Source organism: Gallinula chloropus (assembly GCF_964237585.1).
Source record: "Gallinula chloropus genome assembly, chromosome: 1".
NCBI lineage: Eukaryota > Metazoa > Chordata > Aves > Gruiformes > Rallidae > Gallinula > Gallinula chloropus.
Window position 1 is genome coordinate 190,352,013 of NC_140085.1, and position 18,590 is coordinate 190,370,602.

The 18,590-nt window shown below is 47.7% G+C and overlaps 1 protein-coding gene across 1 annotated transcript in view; it reads left to right on the forward strand.

Moving 5' to 3' along the window:
* Nucleotides 1–18,136, forward strand: part of GDPD5 (glycerophosphodiester phosphodiesterase domain containing 5) — a gene marked incomplete at its 5' end in the record, with an annotated part of 125,224 nt that extends 107,088 nt beyond the window's left edge. The window contains 5 exons of the mRNA XM_084279322.1: nt 2,023–2,180; nt 4,104–4,251; nt 8,995–9,077; nt 16,191–16,303; nt 17,588–18,136. Of these exons, the coding sequence (XP_084135448.1) occupies nt 2,023–2,180; nt 4,104–4,251; nt 8,995–9,077; nt 16,191–16,303; nt 17,588–17,703 (618 nt within the window). The 3' untranslated portion in view covers nt 17,704–18,136. The remainder of the gene's footprint in view (nt 1–2,022; nt 2,181–4,103; nt 4,252–8,994; nt 9,078–16,190; nt 16,304–17,587) is intronic.
* Nucleotides 18,137–18,590: the final 454 nt, after the last annotated feature.

Genomic DNA, 18,590 nt, shown 5'->3' on the forward strand with positions numbered 1-18,590 from the left:
TCAGGCTATGCAGGTATTGAGAGGAGCCAGGAGAGATTTGAGGGATCTCTATCCTTGGGACTTTTCAAGACACATCTGGAAAAAGCCCTGGACACCTTGTTTGAAATCGGTGCTGGTCCTGGCTTGTGTTGGTGTAGAGGTCTCCTGAGGTCCCTTCCCACTGAGTGATTCAACAAGAGCCTCAGACATAAGAGAAGCAGCTGAGGCCTGGAGATGAGTTGTGAGCAGCAGAGAGCCCTTCTTCTCCCTCTGGCTCATGGGTTTTAAATAAACCTTTGCCCTGGGCTGAGCAACTGTTTCAGCCTTGAGTCAAATGCTGCTTGGAGGAGAAATGGGTGTCCTGGAAATAAACAGTTTTCAGCAAAAGGTAGTCTGTGTACCTCCAGGTCTTTGTATATGCAGAGATCTCTTCCAGATTTTCATTCCTGTCCTAGAATTGTCCTTGTTGGATTATGCCAAGCATTTTAATTTCCAGCTCTGTGCTGTTGCACAGCCCAGCCAGCCTTGTTAGCTGTGACCATGAGATATAGATCCTCATCTAGTCCATCAGAAGCTCCCTATGATGCAGTCATCTCCTGGAGGGAGAGTATGACTTCCCATGTCAGAAGGGCACACAGATCTTGCCACAGGCAGGGCCACCAACCTCCAGGCCTGGAGCTAAACAAGGTTGCCCAGGGCCCCATCCAACCTGGCCTTGAACACCTCCAGGGATGGGGCATCCACCACCTCTCTGGGCAGCCTATTCCAGCCCCTCACCACTCACTCTGTAAAAAACTTCCCCCTAATATCTAATTTAAACCTTCCTTCAGCTTCAATCCATCCCCCTTGTCCTGCCAGTCTCTGCCCTTTAACAAGCTGATTCCCCTCCTGTTTCTCTGCTCCCTTCAGGGACTGGAAGGCTGCAATGAGGTCCCCCCGCAGCCTTCTCTTCTCCAGGCTGAACAAGCCCAGTTCCCTCAGCTTTTCTTCCTAGGGGAGATGCTCCAGCCCTTTAATCATCATTGTGGCCTCCTCTGAACCCTCTCCACCAGTCCCACATCTTTCTTGTATTGGGGCTCCAGCTCTGGACACGGGACTCCAGCTGGGGCCTCAGGATGGCAGAGAGGGACAATCCCCTCCCTTTCCCTGCTGCCACCCCTCTGCTGATGGAGCCCAGGATACCATGGGCCTTCTGAGCTGCAAGAGCACACTGCTGGCTCATGGGAAGTTTCTCATCCACCATGACACCCAGGTCCTTCTCAGCAGGGCCAGAAGAGTTCAGCTCTGACTTTTGCAGTCACAGGCTCAGGGGGGAATGGAGGTATTCTTAACTTCCATCTGTCTCTCTAATGACTGACACTGCCACCCAGTTTCCAGTTGTGGTTGCGGTGACAGTGTTATCCACAAGCCTCTGCCAGCTTGGCTAGATCCATGGGGGAGGACCATGCTGTCTTCTCTTTGGATATTGGGATGGAGAGAAGGAAAAAAAATAGACAAAGCATTGATGTGGGGTTGTAAAGTGATATTTCTCATCTGGAAATGCAATTGGCTGCATCTCTACTGCTCTTTCAAAGCTTGGTATGAACTTAGAGGAATCCTTGCCCTGGGTTGGAAGAGATGTAGCCCTGATAAGAGTGCAAATACTAGTTTTAACCATGGGATCCTGAAAGGCTTCTCCTGTACATCCTGTCTGCACTGTCAGGTGTTTTAGCCTCATGTCCTTAGCATTTTCTGTGCCCTGAACTGGACAGGGAGGTTTTAAAGGATACACCATGTCTTTTCTCATGAGCCCTTGGCCTGATCCCTTTGTTTATCAACCCCTTTCACCTCTAAGATTTTGTGTGTTCCAACCCTCTGGGCTCACGGGCAATCCTGAAAGGCATTTGAATAGAGATGTGGGAGACAATTTGTGTGACAAATGAGGCAGCCTGTTGTGTGGGGGATTTTTTTTGGCTTATGGGTTGGTGTAAAGTGTCTGTCCAGTGTCACCAGCTTTGTGAATCCTCTTTGCTGTAGCTGTCCTCTGTCTCGCTCCCTCCGCAGGTGATGTGGCTGCCAGACGCGGAGAGGCAGCTGGTCAGACAGATTGCACCAGGTTTCCAGCAGACTTCTGGCCTCAAGCTGGATGCAGAGCGCATGAGGGAGAAGGGCATCAGGAAGCTCAACCTGCGTTACACCAAGGTCACGAACGAGGATGTCAGGTACAGCCCTCTGAACACAGCGTTTGTAGTCCACGTGCTCCACGCTGGGTATCCACAGCTCTGTGCAACCCTGGCCCAGCAGCATCGTCTATGATCACCCTGTTTTATCTGCACAGAGCTCTCTTCTCAGGTGGACTTGCTTTTGAAAGCTTGGGCCATGCAAGCTTGTGCTTACCTACCCATCGCACAGAATCCAGGCTATGCCCAGGACTGACCAGCTCACTCTAATAACTCTACCTGCTAATTCAGTACATGATGAACCTTTCTGAAATACAAATATATGAAATTGATTCTTATTACACTGTCAGCTCTGGAAAAAGTGAAGGCTTTTCACACCAAGTACCTCCAAATGCTGTTTCATCCTCATTAGCAGCTGCTCTTTGCTTCTGTTCGTCTGCTCCAGAGATGCCACCGCAGAATTTTGATTAGTCCAAAAGTCTGGATATGCTTTCAGAAATGTATTTTTTCCAGAGAATTCACCTGTTTCATTACTGTCAGGTCTCCTCTTTAATGAGATTAACACAGCATGGAGTTCTTCTCCTTATGCTCGAGCCTGTATTTGATCTGTGCAGTGCATTAGCTCCCAGTTTTGCCCCCTTCTTGGAAAGGGCAGATTGTCACTAGTAGAACATTTCTATTTTTTAGTTTGATATCCACAACCTCTTCCCTCAAAGAGATACTTGAAATTGAGGCAGGTTTGTGAAAGAAAAGTATCTTCAAAGGATTTGGGCTGGGAGTAGGGAAGAGCTGAGCCCACAGCTGTTTGAGAGGGTAGTCCTATTTAGTGTAATCCAGTAATTCCACGGCCCCCAGCAATTGGTCTTGTTGCTAATTCTTATAATGAAGTCTGTGCTTTACCTGAAAGATTATTGCTGCTTGTTTTTCCCCTACCTATTTTCTGTATCTTATGGAGAGGACCATGTGCCAACTCTCTTCTCTGTCCCAACTCATCAGCCCAAATCTCTCATCAATCCCCCCTCAGTTGTCTCCAAAATCAGACCTGGCATCTGAATGTTTCTTGAACATGGTGCCCAATCAAATCTTGCTGCCATCTTGCAGCACAAGCCGGAGTGAGCTCAACAAGCCCTGGTAATATACAATTTCCTCAGCCCTCCTCCCCCCCAAAAAATCAGCATCTGGATATAACACTGCTGCGACCACCTCTGACCTTGAGAATCCCTTAGCCTTTGGAGCAGCTTGAGCATGTTGTGAGCTTTGAGATGCCCACATCTTGTGCAGTGGCATTCCACCTCAAAGTGCTTTGCTGATAGTGAATTGTAAGGATTAGTCTCTGTGCTACCCGTACAAGGGAGATTAGTGATGCTTCTGCTTCGTAGCTAAGGAAACATGGAGAAATTTATGCAAGTCATTTGGGTACAGGGAGTCCACTATCAGTGTTTGGTTCACTGCTGACAGCTCCTGTACTTGGCAGTTTAAGCTTCTTGGAAAATGACCTCAGGAGACTGGAAGCTGTAACTCTGTGACCGTCCCCTAAACAAGGGCACGGGTGTTGTAGGAATTGATGTTGGAAATGGAGTCTGTCAGATTTTAATTAAGTAAATTGCCTATGAAGTGTTACAGGCATCTGAGCCAGATGTTAATCTTACATCAACATGATGAGGCGATTGTTAGGAAAACACAACGTGCCCATCATTCGTGAGGAAGTAGCTGAGATGAGCTGTGACCTGGGTCAGATAGCATCCAAGAGGCGAAGAAAGCTTTCAAGTTCAAACCATCTGATTGCAATGCCCTTGGGTTGCTTATGAAGTGACCATGCCCTGTTAAAAAAACCTGTATCACACAATTCCAACCAAATAAATCTAGCTGTGATTGCAACAGTGGCTGACAGCAAGAGCTCTTTTGGAGATGCGAGTCCCCCAGGGAGCATCAGACCCTCATCTCATCCTGTTTGTCTCTTGGCAGGGACTACACCATGGCAAACCTGAGTGTGAATCTCTACACTGTGAATGAACCCTGGCTATACTCCATCCTGTGGTGTGCTGGTGTCCAGTCAGTCACCTCTGACAGCTCCCACATCCTTCGTAAGGTGCCTTTTCCCATCTGGCTAATGGTAAGCATGATGCCTGGAAAGGTGATGTGGGCTTCCTGAAGGAGGGGATACAGTGGAGGGATAAAGAGGTGGCTGTTGACCTCTGCAACCTGTCTAGTAGGTTTCTCCAGGAAGGTTTGTTTGGGTCCAACGTGCTATTGGGATTGAGGGTTTTCCCACTCTGTGTGTCTGAGCTGGGAGGCTGTAACAGATCAGTGTTCCTTTTGCACAATCTCTTCCTTCAGTTGGCCTTATCTCTCCTTAGATGAGGTTTGGGACCCTTGGAGGTTGTGTTGCATGCCCTATTTAACCCATATGATTTTTCTGTCTTCCTCCAATGGAAAAGCACCTTCCAGACCCACTGAGCATCTGTTGCAGGAGAAGTAGGGACACAGGCGAATCAGAAAACCCACCTTCTGTGTTTCAGGCAGGCTTCAAAACAAGCTTTTTTGTTTATTTTTAATACCAAAGAAGGATCTCTGGCTACCCCATTGCTGCACAAGAAACAACCAAACAACACTTACTCATCACATTAGCCAGTAGAATCATAGAATTGTAGAATGGGTTAGGTTGCAAGGGACCTTTGAAGGCCATCTAGTCCCACCCCCTGCAATGAGCAGGGACACTTTGAACTAGATCAGGTTGCTCAGAGCTTCATCAAGCCTGTCCTTGAGTTCCTGTAAGGATGGGGGACTCCACCACCCCTCAGGGCAACCTGTGCCAGTGTCTCACCACCCTCATACCAAAGAACTTCTTCCTAATGTCTCAGCTAAATGTGCACTGCTGTAGTTTAAAACCATCGCCCATTGTCCTACCGCTCCATGCCCTTACAATCAGACATTCACAGCTTTCCTGTAGGTCCTGTCAGGTACTGGAAGGCTGCTATAAACTCCCTCTGGAGCCTTCTCTTATCCAAGCTGAACAACCCAACTCTCTCAGCCTGTCTTAGGAGAGGTGGTCCAGCTCTCGGATCATCCTTGTGGATTCCTCTGGACCTGCTCTAAGAGGTCCATGTCCTCCTTGTGCTGAGGGCTCTGGAGCTGAACACAGCACCACAGGTGAGGTCTCACCAGACCAGAGGGGGAGAATCCCTTCTCAGTCTGATAGCCAGACTTCTGGTGATGCCACACAGGATGCCATTGGCCTTCTGGGCTGTGAGTGCCCATTGGTTGCTCATGTCCAACTTTCCATCAGTACCCCAAGTTCTTTTCCACCAGGCTGCTCTCCATCACGTCATCCCCCAGCCTGTATTGATAGCAAGGTAAACTATGAAAACTGCTCTAACTCTTTGCTTCTCTGAACCAAACAGATATTCATGTTGGAGTGGAGGGAAAATTATGAAACAGTTTCGTCAAAGTATTCCCAGAACAAGAGCTCAGCTGCAGTGGTGTGAGCATGGATGGCGTAGGGACTGTCTTCTGCTGACAGACCCTGTTAGGGTAGGATAGGAGGCAGATGTTTTACTGCTACTCTGGCAGATCTGCTTGGGAAAGGGGAGAATAAGATGAGCATAAGGAGAAGTTAATGTTAATGAGTTATCTGCATCTTTATCTGGAGGTAGGACCTCAAAATAACTGCTTAGGTGGTTGGATGTGTGTGTGTGACGTCCTTAGCTTAACCCACTGCTTGTGTCTGACTACATAAATCCACACTGGTGCACAGTAAAGCTGGAGAATTGGAAGTGGCTTTGTAAAAACTGAATCCATTGACAAAAGAGTTTATCATTGTCTGACTTGTACTGCTGCAAACATCTGTCCTCCACTACAGCTGGCAGGAGTTCTGAGCACACCACTGGCAGCTTTTTACTCCAAAAACTTCTTTGCTGCTGCTTGGAGCCCTCCTCCAAGGGCTGTCCCATCTGCTGGGTATTCAACTCAGCTGTGAGTGCACACTCCTATGTCACTGGCAGCATAAAAATCCCTTTATTTCCTGCATACTGAGGTGCCTGTGTGATGTAATCTATCCAGCTTTGTCATCTGAGCCCACTCTACCATATGGGGAAAAGCATAGGAGTCAGGCTCTGGGCTGCCCAGTGCCCTTGGGGGTTTGGCTGTGCTTTATTGCCAGCTGAACAGGGCAAATCTGTTCTGCTCCATTCATACAGAGCCACTTGCAATTGAAAAATACAATTTAACTTGTGTTCCCACTTAAAAGAAAAAAAAAAGAAGGAAAAGCTACAGTCTTTCTTCTACTCTTGATCACAGAATCATTAAGGTTGGAAAAGACCTCCAAGGTCAGCTAGTCCAATCATCCCCCTGCCACCCACATTACTCATTAAACCATGTCCCTAAGTACCCCATCCAACCTTTCCTTGAACACCCTGAGGGACGGTGACTCCACCACCTCCCTGGGCAGCCCGTTCCAATGCCCAACCGCTCTTTCAGAGAAGAAATTTCTCCTCATTTCTAACCTGAACCTCCCCTGGCACAACTTGCAGCCATTCCCTCTTGTCCTAATGCTAGTTATCTGTGAGGAGAGGCTGACTCTCAGCTTACCACAACCTCCTTTCAGGGAGTTGGAGAGAGCAATAAGGTCTCCCCTGAGCCTCCTCTTCTCCAGGCTGAACAGTCCCAGGTCCCTCAGCCGCTCCTCATAAGACTTATAATGGAAAGGTACTGGTGAGAATGGAAGGGTGCTGGTAAGAATGGAGACCATAGGACCTGACATGGAAGGCAGCTACAAAATACTTGTCTGTAGGGTTGAAGAGGCATCTGCTTACTGGACACTCCTAATAACGATGCATGTTGGGTGTACATCTGAAAAATTCCTGTTTTCCCCTATTGATCACCTTGAAATTCCCCTTTTTGCCACTTATAAAGCCTTGATTTAGTAGCATAAGCTTCTAGCTTTGAGCTTTTTGGCAGACTTAAACTTTAAAATTAAACCCAGTCTCTAATAGCTATAATCTGGATTTGCTCAGAAAGTTGGGTTCATATTGGCCCCCATGATGTACTTGGGATATATCATAGCAACTGCAACTTTTGCCCCACAGGAAAACGTTTTGGGTCTTCAGTTGTGGAACACCAACACTTGCATAAGTGGAAAAAAATTTAGATTTTCTTCTAAATTAGAAGACTTTTGACTTTTCATCCTGAGTATTTGGCATGCTCCTGCCAAGAAAATGGGAAACGTCAATTTTGTGTCTGTTCGTCTCAATAGATGCAGCAAATGTTACATTAAATGTCACCCTTCTGTAATGAAGCTGGAAAATTCAAGGATTTAATCTCCATCAGAAGCATTGGCTAATAACACATTGCCCTGCTAATTCCATGGTGCACTTTCACAAGATAAATTGGGACACACACAGTGTCACAGAACAGAAAAACAAGTTGTTCTCTTCTGGGAGACAGAGGCAGCAGAGTTGATGGCTCCCAACTGGTTTTATACATGTCACACTACAGTTGCATGAACTCATTTGTATGCATTAAGTACTCTATTTCTCTAATGCAGTATTACTTGTGGGCATTAATGATGGTGGTGGTGGTTGTGATGGGTGTGTCTGGTGTGAAATCAACAACTTTTTTTCTTGTTGGAACTAGTCCAGGTCTGGGATAGGAGAAATTTATTGTCATCAGTGGTGGCTGTCCTTGGTAGGTGCCTTCTGAGCATCACCAGGAGATGATGATGATGATTATGATTATCATCACTTTAGCAAAGGCAAGAAAGTAGTGCTGCTACTTTTCTGGGCAGCACAAAGTCAATGTGAAGTAACGTGTTTCTGTGCTGGGTTCATATGATGGGTTTAGCTGGTGTGATGACCACAGCCTGGCTAGTGGAGCCAGAGCCACCAGGGCCTCAAAGTACATAGAATCATAGTATCAGAACCGTAGGGGTTGGAAGGGACCTGCAGAGCCCATCGGGTCCAACCCCCCTGCCAAAGCAGCTCCCTAGGACAGGTCGCACAGGTCGGTGTCCAGACAGGGCTGGAATATCTCCAGAGAAGGAGACTCCACACCCCCCTGGGCAGCCTGTCCCAGGGCTCCCTCACCCTCACTGGGAAGAAGCTCTTCCCCAGATTGGTGTGGAACTCCCTGTGCTCCAACTTGAGACCATCAGCCCTTGTCATGTCTCCACAGCCAACTGAGAAGAGGCTGGCCATGTCCCCCTGTGTCCCACACTTGAGATACTTATAACCATTAATAAGATCCCCTCTCAGGCTTCTTCTCTCCAGGCCGACCAGTCCCAGTTCCTTCAGCCTTTCCTCACAGGGGAGATGCTCCAGGCCTTTCATCATCCCCATGTCCCTCTGCTGGACTCTCTCCAGGAGATACCTGGTTTTTTTTATACCAGGGAGCCCAGAACTGGTCACAGTACTCCAGGTGGGGTCTGACCAGGGCAGAGTTTGAAAAGTATGTGGTTAGAGCCAGGGGGCTGTGCAAAACAGCCACTGAACGTGGACCCTGCGTGCCTCATGCAATGTGTATATGTTTCTATGTTTCCCCATGGACTTGGATTTCCAAACAGCATCTTAACCTCTACCTCGAGGTACACCTGAGGTAAGAAATTTTCAGCCCACAAAACTCTGAGAAAATACCAGCACATGAAAGGAGGGAGAGTTTAAACTTGGTTTTGTTTGAAGTTTTTCCTGAAAACACCATTTTGGGTGACAGGCTAGCATTGGAAACATCATAAATGTTGTGATTTACATGCAACCCCTGCAGCTCTGTGCTTTTCTTTCTGCCTGGGTGGTAACTTTAGCAACGTGTGGTCTCTCTGCACAAACCAGAAGGTTTAAAGGTCTGCTTCTGTTTTTTTGTCTTCCAGCCTCCAGACGAGTACCATCTAATCTGGATCACATCTGATCTCATTTCATTTATTGTAATTGTAGGAGTTTTTATATTCCAGAAGTAAGTAGTACTCTTACAGCTTGACTCCCATGTATTCGTGGCGTGTGTTTTTTAGTTCAGAGCGTGGGCTGGAGATGGGAGAGAGGAGCAGCATGCTCCTCAGGTGCTTGCATTGCAATAGCAGGGAAACTGTTTATTTTTAAAAAATCCCTCTAAAGACAGCAAACAGTAATCCCACTTCTGAGATGTGACGTTGAATTGGATGTAGTCGCTACCTTTCAAGAAGAATGAGAGATCTCAAAACAGGAGCGATAGACACTTTGCTCTGCTCAGAAATGCGTGTGGGAGAGAAACTGTAAATGTGTCAGGGAAATCACAGAATCACAGGGGTTGGAAAGGACCTCCAGAGATCATCAGGACCACCCCCCTGCCAAAGCAGGCTCCCTCGAACAGGTCGCACAGGTCGGTGTCCAGATGGGTCTGGAATATCTCCAGAGAAGGAGACTCCACACCCCTCTGGGCAGCCTGTCCCAGGGCTCCCTAACCCTCACTTTGTAAAAGTTCTTACACATGTTGGTGTAGAACTTCCTATACTCTAACTTGCAGCCATTGTCCCTTGTCCTGTCTCCACAGACCACTGAAAAGGGGCTGGCCATTTCCCCCTGCATCCCACACTTAACATATTTACAAACATTAATTAGGTCCCCCTTAGTCTTCTCTTCTCAGGGCTGAAGAGTCCCAACTTACTCAGCCTATCCTCACAGGGGAGATGTTCCAGGCCCCTAATCATCTTCCTGGCCCTTCTTTGGACTCTCTCCAGGAGGTCCCTGTCTCTTTTATACCAGGTATCCCAGAACTGGACACAATACTCTAGGTGGGGCCTGACCAGGGCAGAGTAGGAGGATCACCTCCTTCAACCTGCTGGCCACTCTCATCTTGATACCCCCCAGGATCCCATTGGCTCTCTTAACCACCAGGGCAAATGGAGGCTGAGAAAGGGATTAAAATGCTTTGAAGTAAGAAGAGATGTTTTGAAATTCCATCATTTTTTGTCTTCCAAAAAGAAAATGTTTTAATTTTCTTGAGTCAGTTTGTTCCCATTTTGGATGAAGGAATGGAAATGTTACTCAGCAATTCAGATGATGCATAGAGAAATTCTCCTCGTTTTCCAAGGAAAAGGCAGAACAAGGATTTGATGACAGCATGGCAGAAGCTTCGCTGTTAACCAGGGTCCCTGAAAAGAAATGTGGAGCCTAAAACTTAGGAGCAGAGCAAGATAAGACACTGATTGATCAGGAGGAGGTTAATCAACTTCCAAATGGCAGAGCTGGCCATCCTACCTTCTTGATTACACCAGAGGAAATCACAATGTGCTCCCAGCAAAGTGCCTCTTTCCCAGAGACAGGTCACTGCTGTCGCTGCTGACAGCTAAGATCCGTCCTAGGAGGAAAAATGAGCTGAGAGAGAGATGTGCTCCCCTCCAGCAAGATGCAGCAGCCTTCTCCTGGCAAAAAGGGTCATTCTGAAACTACAGAATCACAGAATTGTAGGGTTTGGAAGGGACCTCAAGAGATCGAGTCCATCCCCCCTGTCGAAGCAGGTTCCTTAGGACATAATTGCATCCCCTCTTCCCCTGCCTCTGTAATCTCATGTGCTTTGGCATGCACAAACCACTGTCCTAGAGACATCAAGGGACCCTATGCTTTCCTTCCCTCTTGATATCCAAAATACCTTTGCCTCAGAAACAGCAACTTAATTTGCTTCAGCCTCATCAGCTGGTGATATTGGTGTCGTGTTGGTCCAGGTCATCCACTTGCAGCAATCTCTTTCCTTACCCCAAGGTGGTTTTGCCATGTTTTAGTGGGCTCTCGTTCCTGCCAGCACCCGCTGTGGATTTAACTTCAGGCCACTTGTTGGGTCTGTTTATAATTCTGTCTTAATTGATGACTTGCACGGCCCCACACTGGTGGGACCAGCAGGTCCCTAATTCCAGGGTAGGATAATGGAGCAAGCAGCACATTTAAAACTCTCCTCTCAGTTTAGATTTCCCAACAGATCGTGAAACCACTGACCGAGGTGAGATTAACAGTTTTCTAAGAAGCCTTGTGACCTCAATTGTGGCCAATTCAACCTTTCCTTCAGAAGAGCATTGTGGCTGTGTTGTCTGGAAGCTTCCTCCACTCCCCCAGGTTCATCTGTTGGTTTAAAAAGAGATGTCCCTGCTCTTTAGGCAATGCATTTCTCTGTCAGATACAGAAATGCACAGAGGAGTCTGGAGGCAGGGACTGACCTCTCTGAAGAGAAGAATATGAAGGCCAAGTTGATGACCTATTTGCTGTCTCTTCCATCATCTCCCAAAGTCAGATTTAGAAGGCCTTACTGAATCAGACCCAGGAGACCACAGCTGAAGAAATTAAACTGATTCAAGCTGCTGGGCAGGAACTAGAGCTCCCAGAGCAGAGTGAAATGATGCATGCTTGGAGAAGCTGCAGCTACGTGGACTTTGCAATAGCTGGACTCTTCCTTCATGCACAGATTGAATTTCTGTGCAGAATAAATTTCTTCCAGTTTGGAAGAGGCCTGATGGAGTAGGGCAAGAGGAAGCAGGGTAAGGAAGGGAAAGCATTATTCCTCTTATACCGGCACTGAGGGTGGAATACAGGTAAGAAGAGCTGGAATCTGCCACCAGCTTTTCCCCAGGCTCCATCTGCCTGAAGCACTGAGCTCCCTGCTCAGCCTTGGGACCCTGACATAGAAAGCCAGTTGCTCAGAGAGGTAAGACCACGTGGGGTCCCTTATGGCAAGGCCTCTCCCTTAGGGCAACCCAACCACAAGTCAATAGAGTGAAGGAGGAGAAACTCTAGCACCAGATGTTGGACTTCCTGGAGCAGAGGGCTTGCTCTTCCAAGAGCCTTGTGCAGGAAACCCCCATTTCTCTGCCATTCCAGTTTCTCCACCACATGAAAGAATTGGTAGCAGCATTGAGGATATATCAAAACCAAATCACAGCAGAAATACCCAACTACTACCTACCTGCTGGTGTGATTCAACTCCAGGAAATGGAACTTAGCATTTGTCCTTCAGTGTTATGGTTGGGTTTTTTGGTTGGTTGGTTTGTTGGTTTTAGTTTTGCATTTGTTTTTTGGTGGCTTTTTTCCCCCTGAAGACCTTTTTTGGGCAAAACAGAGCTGCTTCCTTCATGCAAGGATGAGGGGGTGGGTGGGAACAGAGCCGCCGCTTCGATGTGCTCGTCCTCTCTCCTACGCATGGCTTGTCTCTCCTCCGTAGCTGTGGGTAGGGATTGCTCCTGCTATTCTGCTTCAACCTTGGTGACAGGATCGTGGCAGCTGCTCCAAAGGGGAAATACCAACTGTGATGACTTCTAACTGATCTTTTTTTGCCTCTTTGCCTTGTTTATTTTCTTATTGCTCTGACTGTTGTGCATGTTCCTCCTCTTTCTCTCTCTGCTGCATTCTGGCATCTCACAGCTATCACATGATCAGGTAATTCTGGTGCTTTCCTCCTCTTTCTCTTTTTTTCATTCAACCTTCCTTTCTCTTTCTTTTTCCCTCTCTGCTATGGCTTCACTGCAGATGGACAGGGCAGGATGCAGTTTTTGATGATGCTTTCAAACATCTGACTTCGCAGGGGACCATAAGGGTCTGCCACATTGCAAAGTCCATAGCCATGAGCACCACAGGAGCCTGATGCTGAAGCCAGTGGATGTTTTGAAGGCAATCTGACCATCTGTTACAAAAGCAGCTATATTCTGAAGTCCTGCAGTGTGTTGTAATTGGGAAATTCCCAGTGGATGTAATGGGTTTCTCCATGGAAATACTCCCATGTAAAATATCACAGAATCACAGAATTCGAAGGGTTGGAAAGGACCTTGAGATCTAGTCCAACCCCCTAAAATATTCCCTTCCTTCCTGCAATTACTGGAGGTTTTTGAGACCAGCCTCTTGTAAAGTGGCCAGTTCTAAAGAACATAATGTAACCTGTTCAATTATATAAGGTAGTGCTTCTCTAGCCATGGGAATGAATGAATAAGGCTACCAGCTGGAAAGGTTTGGCTATTCAATTGCTGCACTCAGAGCCTGGGATCTTTCAGGAGTCTCTTCCCAGTTACACCACCGTGAAACTGGAAATGCAGTGTGAAAAATAAATGATCCTGGGGTGCTGGATTTGAAGCCTTATCAATTGGAATCCCAGATTTCTCATTGTATTGGGTGTTTTGTCACCAGTCATTCTTGTCCCCTGGAGGGAAGCACTGTTGCTTTTCTGCAGTAAAGCCTTCACCATGTCCGTACTTGGACCAAACTCTTCAAGTGTTCCTTCTCCATTCCTCCTGCTGTGTGCCATGGGGTTGTATCTCTGAGGATCTGGCTACTCCCTGTCTGTGCTTATCTACCCCTCTCCCCTTCCACCCACCTGCCACATCAGGGTTTGGGGTTGGCTACCTGCAAGTATTCCCTGCTCCATGAGGTACCTTGGACTTGTGGTGTTACATCCTTGTGGCATCTCCCGAAAACAGGACCTGTCTGTGGGGCCAGGCTGAGACCTACTGTGGGTGAAGGGAGGTTGGTTGGGTGTTTGTCCCTTCTGGCCTCTCCCCTTGCTTCCTGGCTCATAGATATGGAGAAAATGGGCATGGAGGAGGTGGGCAAGCTTTAGGCAAGAACAGTCGCAGAATGGGGACTCCGTGATTGCAGCTGGCTTGGCTCTGCTTGCTCCATCTTATCGCCTTGGTACCAGTCAACCCCATTTTCTCCTCAACTTGCCCCTTTCCCATCCTCTTTCCCTGCCATTTAGCACCTCCCCTCCGAAACAAAGGGTCCACTTGTGGCCCTAACATGGTGTATGCTGTCTCTGTGTTGTTGTCCCAGTATTTTTTAGTCTGTTCCCACCCCGTGTCCGTCTGGTCCGCTTTGATGCCAACCTCCCAGAGCAAGACCCACCTGCTGTCTGTCTGGCCTTTTTGCACACTGCTGTCCTAAACGTGGTCCATCACAACAGAGTCCAAGGGGGTAGGAGAGGTGCTGTTTTCTATTAAGTTTTCTGAAGACCTGAAGTCTACTGAGCACAGCAGAGTATCTTGTACGGTGTTGGAATTGCATTGTGATTGAATATACTGGTGGCTCCTTCTAATGGTATTTCAAAGTACCCCTGAAAAATGGGGTCACCCTCTCCTAGCTTGTTCAGTTGGAGCCATGCATCCCTGTGAGAGGAGTCATTTAACTCATGTGTATTTAACCACCCTGGGTCTGACCACAGCCAGACAGGGAGTAGAGAGTAGTGGTCATTCCTCTTGGCAGGAGGAGAAAAATTTTCCCTTGGTCCCTGCACCCCTCTGAGGCTGGGCTGCATCTGTGCCTCAAAATAGCCCATGCCCTCCATGGAATGTCTAGGGTAAGAGATCATCGTGCTTTTTGGCCATGCAACCCAGCCTGATGCTGAAAATCCTGATTGTAGACAAAGAAAATACTCATTGTTGTAGCAATGTGTTTTGGTCCTGATTACAGTTTCAGGAGGGTCCTATCCCATGAGGTCCTATGCACTGCAATCACATTGACCTTAGTGGGATCTGCTTGCAAGGGACAGTAAGGGCAAAAATGGTTGTCTTCCAGTCTAAAGGGGTTCAGCTTAGGTGATGATGGAAGAAAAATATTTTTTATCTCTAATTTTTTTTATATTTTAGTGTCTTTGCCTCCTTGTTCTTTCTCTGTCTTGCTCCTGTCCGTGGGTCGTTGTGTTGTGTGGCCATCCCACCCCTTCTCTCTAGCAGAGCATCTCTGCCTTCATCTGTACCCCAGTCAAAGCCTGATGGTGCAGTGTCACCCACAGGTGTTTGGGAAGGGCATGGAAACCACATGAAATTGAGACCATCTAGATTTTCCTGAGAAAATTGCAGAACATCTTTTGTGGATATTGCTTTGTCAGGCTGATGCTGTGGACCCAGGCTGGAGATGTGTGGGGCTCCTCAAATCCTCTGCTCCTGGGGCTGGATAGGGAGTTAGAAATTTAAGAGAAGGTGACTGTCACCTTTAAAACAGGAAAAAGAAAATAGAAATAAATTAAAGATTTCACCTTCTGTGTAGGTGAGCCACTAGATGGTGCCAGAAGATCAGAAACCCCACCTAAAATCTACCCTAAATCCCTGCTTCTTTCTCTATCAAATAGCCTTATAGCATCCTTGGCTCCTGTGAGGAGAATGGGGTTTACTTGAGAGCCTTCATCTGTAGTCAGGAGTTAGGACAAATTGGTGGGGTGTAGGCTATTAAAGCTTGGCCTGAACAGCATCCCTTTGCAATGAGATTTTGGGTACAGCTGCTTTGAGCCCACCAAGCCCCATTCTCCCCTATTGCAGCAGCCCACCTTTTGCTCCTCACACCAGCAGCTCTGCAGCTGAGGCTCAGATACAGGGGTTCTCTCAGGCTGAGAAAAACAGCTTTAAAAGCAAAATCCCACTTGAACATGCTGCAGTTGCCCATTTCTAAAGTCCAAAATTTCCTTCACTAATGAGAATAAAAGTTGCACTGAGTTCCCATCTGTCTTGTTCCTGTGGTGGAAACTCGGTGAACAAGGCTTGAAGAGTGGAGGGTTTATGTAGAAACACCAAGTAAAGACCTGGAATGTGGGGAGGGAAGTTCACTGGGAGAAATGAGATTTAAGGACAGCTACCTGCATTGGGACTGCTTGTACTTTCCTGTGGAGCAGCTCATGTTTGTATCTTTGCTGCCTCTCAGGTTGAGACCTTAAATTGTCTTTAAGCTCTCTTCTCCATTGTGTGAGCATGTCACTCAGGATGAGGTTATGGTCTTTTCACTTGGTTAGGTCTCTTGTTCTGTTCCCTCTTTCCAATCCTAAGGGTAAAAATGGCCTTACCTCCTTTGGGTGGCTGGATAGCTGATGGGGAGAGAGAAGGGTTTGGGGCATCTTCAGTCCTTGGTGAAATTAGTGGAATCAGAAAGCTCAAGGTGGTTAAAGGTGACCTGCTTGTATGTCTGTGCCCCTCTGAGATAACACGGTCATCTCTGAACATCCTCCTACCATGTGGAGTGACATAGGTGCAGGGGAGCAAAGGCATAAGGGTCTCTAGGACTTGGTCTCCACATGGCTGGTGCTCCCGTGGTCGGGGAGACCAGCCTCTGATATTCCCCTCTTGTCTTGCAGGTGGCGCTTAGGAAGCATCAGGACCTACAACCCAGAGCAGATCATGCTTAGTGCTGCTGTCCGCAGGTCCAGCCGGGACGTCAAGATCATGAAGGAGAAGCTGATCTTCTCAGGTATCAATGGGGCTGGTTGGTCAGAGCCCTTTGCTCTGGTGGTCTTGATAGGAGTGCCACCATCTGCTGGTGGGGCAGGGTGACTGGGCTGACCCTGCTGCACTGAACCACTTAGGAGATACGGTCCATGGCTCATCCATCCCAGACTGGTGCAGGTCGGAGCAGTGATTTGCTTGGTAATCATGCATTTATCTTCAAAAGTCATGCCATGTGCACATCTCCTCCACTCTCAATTGTCAACAGTGTGTCAAATGTTATAAACCCCATTAAAATAACAGCCTAGGTCACCACAAATGGTGGTGGTGAGTTTGGGGTAGACCTAGAAGTCCAGTGGCACTATAGGTTCAGGGGTTCCTGATATCCTTGTGCTCCACCCAGCACTTATTTATGTTGGAATGTGCTGGCAATGTGTCCATCTCACCCATCTCTAAGGACACAGAATGTGTACAGAGAGGGAAATATTTAGCTTTAAAAGATCAAAGTTAGTGCACGAAGCTGGAGAACTCATATTTGAAGGAACGTTAATGTAATACCTTGAGCTTTGTTATGGGGTTTCTTTGTGTTTAGGGGCTGGAGACCTCCAGCAGGAATCAGGGTTTATTGTACTGCAAAACAACAGCTCTTGCTCCAAAGAGCTTATTGTGTGAAACACGGGCCTGATTCTGACCTCTGGAGGTGGTGAAAATCAGGTGTAAATCCAGGGACCTCAGGAAAAGCAGTTGGTCACAGCAGAATTAAGCCTCCCCAACATGTTCTAGACATAAAACACCCAGGACATAAGGTGTCCTTAGAGATAGGGAATGAGTGTCAAAGCTTTTTGTGCCTCTGAAACCAGTGTTCTTGCTTGGGGTGGGAGTTCACAGTTGAACCATTGGAGGTTGCACATTTTTCCCAGTGAAACCAGTGGCTGTATGAGTCTGCCCTCTTGCCAGAATGGCTGTTTGGGTAGAGATTAAGGTCAGGTATTTTGCCCATGGGTGACTAATTAATCCTGTGACATAGCATCACATGTATGGAGGGGGTCTGGGTTTGCCTCTGGCGGCAGGATTGTCACAAGGTCTGAAATTTAGTGGTGAGCTCCTATTTGGAGGCAGATCCTGTTCAGAACTGGTTTTAAATGGGTGCAGTGTTACTAAACCTGGGGTGAAATCCCTGGGGGATTGGATGGATCCCATGTGCTGGAACTGCACAGCTGCTCAGCGCCTTGGTTTCGCCATTTACGGAGGAGCTCCTGGAGCTTGCACCCCTGTGACGATGTCCCTGCTTTTTCTCTACCTTTCCCAGAGATCAACAACGGCGTGGAGACCACGGATGAGCTGTCCCTCTGCTCCGAGAACGGTTACGCCAACGAGATGGTCACCCCCACGGATCACCGGGACACCAAGCTGCGGATGAACTGAGGGGTTGTGGTCCAGCCCTGGTGTGTGGTGTCCCCTGTGTTCGCTCCAGTGGTGAGAGCCATGCTCTCCTGCTTGCTGTGGGATGGGAACCTTTGAGGAACTGCTGGTCGGGCAGAGACCCCTTCCCATGCCCCATCACTAGCTGCCCCACCTCCCTGGTTGTGAGGTTGGCGGGGCTGATTTTTGTAAATATGTAGAAAATCTGAATTTTTTTTTTGTCTTTTGGGGTTTTTTTGAGTGTAACTTTTTCCAGGGCATGAGTGGAAACACCCTGTTCATTAAATCCTTGACCTTATGGCTGAAGTTATTTGAATCTTGATGTGACAGACTGAGTCCCCTTTGGGGGGGTTCTGGGGAAAAACACGTTGGACGTGTCTCCCCTTTCTCCCCCTTGCCCTGCTCTACTCCTTCCCTTGGTGCAGCGACTGTGTAGCTGAACATTGTGATGTTCTTGTGAAGTGTTGTTTTTATGTTCTTCTTTTTGTTTGGCCCTGTCATCCCCACACCCTGTCCCCCTTTCCTGGGCAATGAAGTTGTAGCTCTAAAGCAACAGGAAGCTTTTTGGAGGAGAGAAGCTTTCCTAGTAGAGGAGAGAACACTGCTCATCCCTGCTGAAGTTCAGAGCCAGGGAAGAGGTTGCACTGGCTCAGTCACTTGGGCACCATCTCCCTGTCCCGTCCTCTTTCCCCAAAGGCTGGATGCTCACAGGGGAATGACCTTCTTGAAACATCCTGCTGCAGTCTTGAAGGCAAATCAGAGTGTTGGCTGTAGATTGGCCTCTGCTGGCAGCAATGCTTCCATTTATTTTTATTCCCCCTTTTTCTTTCTTCCTGTTCTCTCCCTGAGTTGGGCTCTGTTGGCAGCCCAGGTGGCTTGCAAAGAAGCAA